We start from the raw sequence: 8,109 nt of genomic DNA on the forward strand, positions 1-8,109 counted from the left end.
CCTGACAGTCCCTGTGTTTTTCAAATGTCTTTCTCCTCCAGGGTCCCCACATATCTGAATGACAGGAAAAGAGGCTGAGATTCCCCATTTTCCTGGTCTTTGCAGGGTGTGGGGGCTACTCAGGCTGGCAAGGTCACTAATGGCTAAGCCAGGGCTTTTCTAATCAGGGGGCTATTAGCGTTTTTTAAAATAACTGATTGAATACAATTTGTTTCCTTTGTAATCTTGTGCACTTAAAAACTGTCATTCCAGGTCATTGTCTATAAGCTTTAAAACCATCCTTGCTCTAGGTTTGAGGGGGCTCTATCGGGACCCACCCAGTTCATTGTGGGTGCTATGTGAAGCCAACAGACAGCTGTGTTTTTTGGCCATAGAACAGGGTGGCATCATCTCTTATATGCCACACTGTCCATTCATCTTCTATACTCAATCCTTGGAAAGGCCTGAACTTTTAGCAAGGACTCTGCTCCTGTTGCTAATGTAGGTGACAGCCTTCAGATATCTGCTTAAAAGTATTTGGCCCAAAGATCTACCTGCTGGCAGATGGAATCCTGGTGAGAAGCATAGCTGATCCTCAGTGCCGTCTAGACTCCACCTGGAGATCCCAAAGACACTTCCATATTACAATACAATAAAAAAAAAAAAAGCCAGAAAATCTGCCCCATTTGCGCAGTTGCCTCCTTGACCAGGAACATCCCCTCCTCTCAAACAGTTGTCCCTTCCTCTTAGCTAGACCAATAAGAAAACATGAGCTCATCCTGGCCACAAAAATAGATGGTTTTGGGAAAATTTAGAGAAAGGGGAAGCAATTCTACATATGTCTTCTTAGACTGTCTGGACATGACAGTTAATACTTAAAATAGTAGCCGCACTGATAGTATTTGCCTTCCCTTCCTATTTTGAAAATTCCATAGACAACATGCCAACCTTTTATCAGATTCACAGATGGAAAAAGGAAATTCACATATAACAACATTCAAGTTATTTATGACTAATCACAGAATTTAGAGCTAGAAAGAGCCTTAGACATCACCTAGTCCAAGTCCCTTGTACAGAAGAGGAAACAGATCTGAAAGATGGATGTTGTTTGCTCAGGCTCAAACAGGCATCAGGGAGCATGGCCAACATCTGAACCCAAGTAGCTGGACTACTTCCCCACCCTGCCTCTCCTTTCTTCAAAGCTGCCAAGAAGTAACACAATTGTCCTCTCTATCTTCTCGCAGAGATATCAGTGGTATCAAAATGGCAAGAAAAGAGGCCGGCACATGGAGGAGGAATCCAGGGGTCACCTGGAATATGTAGTAGGTGAGGCCAAGGTCCTCACCTAACCTGTCTAACAATCTGGGGGGAATTAAGTAAGGGAAGCAACTTGGGGGATGAGGAGCAGAAGACCCTAATGATGGAGAACATCTGAGAACATGAAAAAAAAGGATTGAGAGGCTTGCTAAGCTGGAATGAAAAGAGATGGGACACAAAGAGGTAATTTGCTTCTGCAGAGATTGGGGAAAGGGCCTTTGTAGGAGTGAGAAGCTGAATCGGACATGAAAGACCCTCAGCAAGAAAGGGATGCTCAGTAATAAGCCCGGCAAGACCACTTATGTTAATGGCTTCTGACATTACAATTACATCCAAACTAGAGCTAATCAGTGGAACTGAAGGGGGAAGGAAAGGAAGGTCTTAGAAATGGGGTCAGTTCTGAGCCTTTCCCTTCTTTGAGAGACCCTGGAAACCACTGTGCTGAGGAAATACTATTCCAAGTTCCACTGTACCCTGGGTTAGAATAGGAATCAAAACAACTTACTGGGAATTTCCAAGATTGAAATGAGGTAATTAAAGGGATGTAATGTAATGCTTCAAGTAAGATAAGGGAGAAAGATTTGGGTGCAACATAAGGTTCTTTTCAGCCATTAGGATGGTCCAAAAATAGAATAGCACACCTTGTCAGGTATCGACCTGGTAAGGATATAAAGGACCTTAGGTTTTTTGGCATTTTATAGATGAGGAAACTGAGACAAAACAGGTGACTTGCCCAGGGCCATGGAGCAGGTTGGTGTCACAGAGATTCCAAATCCAGGACCTACCTGTCCCTCATTCCACTGTTGAAGCAGGGCTGAATACCTCCTTTTTAGCAATGTGACAGGATGGTGGGCAGAAGACTGGACTGGCCAGCCTCTATAGTCCCTCCAATTCCTGAGAGTCTGACTTCTGACTCACTAAATGAGGATGTTTAAGATTCCAGGAGAGCTTAGGATTTGGCACCCCCAAGAGCTTCACAAACATGGTGCTTTCCACAGTCACCACGGATGCCTTAGCCCTGTTGGCCACTGCTGGGTGACTGCCACCTCCCACCCAGAAAGGCATAGATTTCATTCAGTGAAGCATGAGTAGAAAATAAACATTTCCCCCCCGCCTTCTGCCAGGTGTCGTGGCAGCCGCAGCAAGAAACTTCAGGTTAAGTTGGATGAGTTATTTGTAGAATGATTTCAGCGACTAATCATGGGGAACAAAGTTTAAGATGCTTTCTACATGTAAAGGTGGCCCCTGAGGCTGCTTTCCAACATTCCAGCTCACAGAAAGCCAAAGGAGCTGGCTTTGAGAAGGAGACATTGCAAGGCAAAACTCAGGCTGCTCTAGTAAGGCCAGAGAATTTCTCCCCAACCTGGTGGGGATCTCTCAAGAAGCCACACGAAAGGAGTGAGTAGCATGAAGATCTCAGCGTTCACTTCCCAGAAGAGTTAGAAGGGCACGTCCCTCCCCCTGACCCTGTCCCCCATTTCTAGTTCCCTTCTCTGATCAGATCCCATTCTATGAATGCAAGCTGTTATTACCCTAAATTTCCCAGGCCTTCTTCCTCAACCTAGGCTGCATCTGAGGGTTACTAGCCTATGTGTTGTCAGGGCCAGAGCCCTAAATGGACTTGTGTGACATTCGGTGTGGCTGGCCCACTAAAGCAGCTGACAAGCCCTGAGAGCCACCCAGGAGCACTGTTTACAGCACAGATGAAGCAATACACACAGATTGTCCAATCAGCTTCATCCCATACACTCATGGAATTCAGTCATGTTTCCTAATTATATCTGTATTCCTTTTTCTGTGTAAAACTCACCTGGCCTCCCCTTATCCCTCAACACGGCCCTAACTCCCCCCTCTGCCAGCCCTCTTCCCCCAGGTCAGATTCTTGGAAGGTCTTAGGAGAAATAAACATTAGGCCTCAAATTTGTCCAGAGGGAAAAAACCAGCCAAGACCACTTTATAGAAAGGGTTTCACTTTCACATTTATGGCCCAGGCAATTAAGACAGTGGCAAGTGACAACTTCAGGGGAACTTTAAAGGCCATGGTGCTGGGCAAATTATTTGACTGGAGAGGAGCTAACCAAGTGGGCCTCTGTCTTGTCTGCAACCCGGGGAGGGAAGTGGGGAGAGGGTATACAGGAACGGGAGGGCAAGACCCAGCACAAGCCAACTCCTTGGATCTGTGCCTCCCAGAAGGGCTGCCCTTTCACCTCTGGTTAAACAAGGGCACTACAGCAGCCCAGACCCCACACCCGTCTTCCCCAGCATGATGTCCCACCCTTCCTGCTTCTCAAAGAGGTCTCCACTCTCCCAAACAGTCCCAGGAGCCAAGTCTGGGGATCTTGGGGTGCCCCCCACTTCCCAGGCTGAAGTCGGAGATGGAGGTACACACTCCTAAGACGGGGCAGCTTCAGGGTCAGGCTTGCTGCGTTTGGCCAGGTCCTCGTTGTGAGCCTTGCGGATGTGCCGGTACAGGTCCCCTGACTGCGTATAGCTCCGCAGGCAGTAGCGGCACTCATAAGGCCGCTCCCGAGTGTGCACAGTCGCGTGGCGCCTCAACGTGTAGGAGCAGGAGAAGGTCTTCCCACACGTCTTGCACGTTGGGACATCCTCTGTGAAAACCCCAAAGCCCCCGGAGGCCACTTCATACTCCGGAGGTAAGTAGAGAGACTCATGCAGGCTGCTGTGTGAAGGTGGAGGGGGCGTCACCAGCCCCGGGTGATAGTGCCCTGGGCCGCTTAACAGGTGGTAGGGAAGGTGAGTCTCAGGGGCCACAAACTGGTCAGCTGGCCCGGCCTCCTCAAGCCCTGGGCCTCCGGAAGCCGAGGCCTCTTCAAATGCTTCAGGTGGGCCATAGCGGCTCCGACAAACTGCCCCGGGTGGGAAGAGTCCCTCGGGTGCCTGTGGTCTCTCCTCCGGCCCCTCAGCCTCCTCATCAGAGATCACAATGGCCTCCACCTTCACCTGCACAGGCTCGGCCTCTCCTGGGGCTGGTGCTGGTCGAGGTGCATAGAAGCCCTCCACCGGCCCAGTAGGTCCTCCTGGGCCTCCTACCCCTAGGTTCTCCCGACCCACTTCGAGGGACCCTGGGGGCTCCCCTGGGGCAGTCCCTAGATTAGGGGAAAAGTAGCTGGCAGCCACCACTTCTGTGGAGCTACTGGGGCTGGAAAGGGAGCCTTCCACCACTGGGGCGTCCATGCCAGGCTGGGTGGTGTCGGCACTGTCGGGGCCAGGGGGCTCATCGGAGAGGGGGCCTGAGGGCAGCGCAGGGGTCGGGGCAGGCCCTTTCCATTGGTCCTGGTCCCTCCAGCTGGCCGTCTCAGGGGGTGGAAGCAGCGGCACGAGGCCACTGCGGGAGGTGCTGGGCAGCGGCTCCGGGGTGGCCGGTTGCGGCCGGGGCTCTTCCTCCTTCTTGGTGCTGTCGGCCTCGGCCAGGGCCCGGGCCTGCAGCCGCCGCTTGCAAACCTTGACGATGTCATTCATGTGCAGGTAGCTGGCAGCGGCCAGCACGTCCTCCACGGGCGTGTCCCCGCGCAGGGCCAGCTGGCCCGCATACATGAAGTCCAGCAGCAGGCCAAAGGCCGGCGCTGTGACGATCTCGTTGTGGATGCACACCAGGTCCCGCTTGTCCAGGTCCCGCTCCTTGTAGAAGAGCTGGAAGAAGGGGCTGCACGAGGCCAGCACGGCGCGGTGCGCCTGGAACGGCGTGCTGCCCACCAGCACGGTGCAGTCACACAGGAAGCCCTGCGAGCGCTGCTCCCGGAGGCTCTGCAGCAGCTGCTCGCTGTGCCCGGGGAACTCCATGGAAGCTGGCGGAGGGACCCCGGGGCGCTGGGGAGAGAGGGAAGCGACAGGCCATGAGGGCAGAGGCGCCCCATCTGGAGCCAGGCCCCCAGCGGCTCCCAGCCCAGCCTCAGCTAGAGCCAGGAAAAGGCCAAGCTGGGAGCCAGCTGGCCCAGGATCAGCTCACACCCCCGAGCCCCGCCCACTTCCCCACCAGGACAGCCAGAAGCCCCGCCCCCTCCAGGGACAGCCACGCCCCGGAACCCCGGCCCCCCGGAAGTCCCGCCCCCCCTCGGGGCCCCTCACTACTCGGCAGTGCCCAACCGTAGCCCCCCGCCTCTCCGACCGGGAGTCCTCTGCGCTCTCGGACCCTTCCCCCGAAGCGCTCCTCCACCCCAGCCCAGGAGCTCCCCAAGGCCCCCTCCTCTCGTATCCCGGTGGGAATGGGGAGTCCCGGGGGTGGGAACGAGCAGAAGAAACTGATCCCTCACCCACCACCGAGCCGCGGCCTGGAAAACCCCGCCCCCTTCCCCGCCTCCCTCGTCGCTATAAGTCGAGCCTCGTCGCTCCTTGGTTCCGATTGGTCGGCACAGTCCCGCCCTCGCGGCGGCTGCGGCCTCCAGATGGGAGCGAGGCGACGTCGCTCAAGCTTCGCCGTCCGCTGATTGCCCCGCAGCCGCTGGCACTTCTCTGCTTCCTCCTCCCGCCCCGTTTCTTCAGCGTGGAGCTTGATTAGCGGACGGAGCCTGCCGTGGGGGCGGGGCCTGCCGTGGGGGCGGGGCCTGCCGTGGGGGCGGGGCCTGCCGTGGGGGCGGGGCCTGCCGTGGGGGCGGGGCCTGCCGTGGGGGCGGGGCCTGCGTGCGGCGGCTCTGCGCTTCCCCAGCGGCCGCTTCCCCCCCAGCCCTCCCCAGGCTTCCAGAAACAGGACCGGCTCCGGCTCTCTGTGGGGCCGGCGTTGCCCTCCCCGGCCCCCCGCGGCAGCTCCCCTCTGGAACTCGTCCCTGCGCCTGCAGGGGCGTCTGTGCCTTGTTAGGTAGTGAGTTCCCCATCCCCAGAAGTATCCAAGCGCAGGCGGGGGAAGGCTAGAATGAACACTGGAACCCCTGCTCCTCCGCTTCGTCTCTGCCTCAGTTTCCGCATCTGTTAAATGAGGGTGCGGCAGAAGTTGGACCAGACCCTTAAAGGTTTCCTGCTCAGGTATTGGATGCCTGTGCCCTTGCTGAGACTGACTACCCTCCTGGGACAGGGAGGGGCTGTTGCAGACCTCTGCCCCTGCTGCCTGGGATCCCCTCCCTTCGGTCAGGCCCTCTCCTGTCCTGCGGGGTGTCCACACAGTGTGGGGCTCCCCCTTTCACCCCAGTTACTGTCACTCGCCCAACCAGGCATGAGGAAGGAGCAGCAGCGGCAGATGAGGAGAGCCGGCGGGGCCTGGGCCAGCATAGTGGGGACAGAGACCCCTCCGGTCCTGCCCTGATGTGAGCCTGGGCCAGGAGGATCTCCTTAAGGACCCACTGCCAGGAGGAACTGGTGTGTTCCTGGCCCTGAGTTTAGTTTTCTGCATTTAGATATCTCAAGATTGTACCAGAAGACCTGGGTGGAGGAGAGGCAAAGAGACAGGAAGAATCACAGAGAACCCCTTTTGCTTCCCCCACCTTAGACATGTCCCAGACCAAATTCTGATAGGGAAATCCAGGAAAAAGTCTCGGGGAGTCTTTGGTCCAGCCCAGGTCGGCAGAGGGACACAGAGGGGTCTGTAGACACCAGGAATGGGCTTTGTCCAGGAGTGGGATGAAGGAGAGGTGGAGATCCCAGAGCCAAACCAGGGCCACACGTACTGGCAGCTGATCCAGAGCCGACTGAGAATGGAACCCCTGCCTCCTGGGGGATGACACGTGTCCCCTGTGAAACTTATCACCATTAGGGTCATGGAGGAAGTCTAATTAGGCAGAAAGCCTGGGGAGGTTTAAAGCAGTGAATTACCTAGTTCGGCTGGGCCTGGAGTCAGGAAAAAGTGAGTTCCAATCCAGCCTTAGACACTTGATAGCTGTGTGACCCTGGGCTAGTCACTTAGTCTTTGTCTACCTCCGTTTCCCTCTCTGTAAAATGAGGTTGATAAGAGCCACTGCCTCCCTGGTTGGTATGATTTTTCAAGTGAGATATCTATGGTTGTGTTCGTCCTTCCCTGCTGAAGAAGACCACGCCATCAGAGAAGTGATGACATGACTTGCACTTGACTTTGTTCTGAGTGAGTGAGGGCTGTGCAGGTCACCAGCCTCACTTCTCCTCCAGTGCCATCTGAATCCAGAGATCTGATATTCCTCAGGATGACTAGAGATGACCCAGGATGCACTGGGAGACCTTGGGCCCTTTAGGCCAAGGTCTTTGCAGGTACTCACTTAGGGTGAGGCAATGCCCATTCATTGAAAAGGCCTGTTTAAGAAGTAGCCAGGCCATGGCCTCTTTAACGAGGTCAAGAAAAAGAGAGACATCAGGCGGGAGACATCAGGCTGGGTGGGAAGCAGCAACAGTTACTATTGATAATTACTTTAAAGCTAGGAGCCCTTAGGTAGGGGCCTATTGCAGTCCCAGTTTCAGAGTGCATTAGGTTTAAGGTTTTAGGACAGGACAGGAAAGGAAAATAAAGGAGCCAGTAAAACCCAAGTCAACTGGGCATCTTTTGGCCATCTGAATTTACCTACCTTTGGAGAGGAGAAGGAAGGGGAGAGGGAGGCAGACTGGAGAGGAGTTGAGTTACCCAGCTAGCTGGGCATCTGTATCTGTAAATTGCTTTGCAAACCAGGAAAGTGCTCTCTAAATGTTAATCAGTATTATCTGTTGGTTAACCAACTTCCTCCTTTCAATCTCCCCGAGGCATTAATGTTGTCACAAGGATCTACTGTGTTATATGCACCAGGATGAACTGTACAGACTGTCCTTTATGGCCAGTGAACTTCCAGGACAATGCCCGGGGAGGCTCCAACTTGTTCTGCAGCTACCATGAGCCTGAGAAGCTGAGAAGCTGCCGGGCCTCAG

General features: G+C 54.7%; 1 protein-coding gene across 7 annotated transcripts; it reads right to left on the reverse strand.

Moving 5' to 3' along the window:
• Positions 1-3,249: 3,249 nt before the first annotated feature.
• ZBTB3 (zinc finger and BTB domain containing 3) lies at positions 3,250-7,876 on the reverse strand. Of its 7 annotated transcripts, none has more exons than XM_072637300.1 (5): positions 7,776-7,876; positions 7,057-7,172; positions 6,729-6,954; positions 5,568-6,216; positions 3,250-5,124 (listed from the first exon to the last, which is right to left on the reverse strand). In XM_072637300.1, the coding sequence occupies exon 5, from the start codon at positions 5,095-5,097 to the stop codon at positions 3,688-3,690; it is 1,410 nt and encodes a 469-aa protein (XP_072493401.1). In that variant the 5' UTR covers positions 5,098-5,124; positions 5,568-6,216; positions 6,729-6,954; positions 7,057-7,172; positions 7,776-7,876; the 3' UTR covers positions 3,250-3,687. The 7 variants fall into 7 exon arrangements, with proteins under 7 accessions (XP_072493401.1, XP_072493400.1, XP_072493398.1 ...); XM_072637299.1 differs by having other exon boundaries at positions 5,572-6,216; positions 6,729-6,975; XM_072637297.1 differs by having other exon boundaries at positions 6,729-6,975.
• Positions 7,877-8,109: the final 233 nt, after the last annotated feature.

Source organism: Notamacropus eugenii, chromosome 2, assembly GCF_028372415.1.
Source record: "Notamacropus eugenii isolate mMacEug1 chromosome 2, mMacEug1.pri_v2, whole genome shotgun sequence".
In the NCBI taxonomy this organism is placed as follows: Eukaryota; Metazoa; Chordata; class Mammalia; order Diprotodontia; family Macropodidae; genus Notamacropus; species Notamacropus eugenii.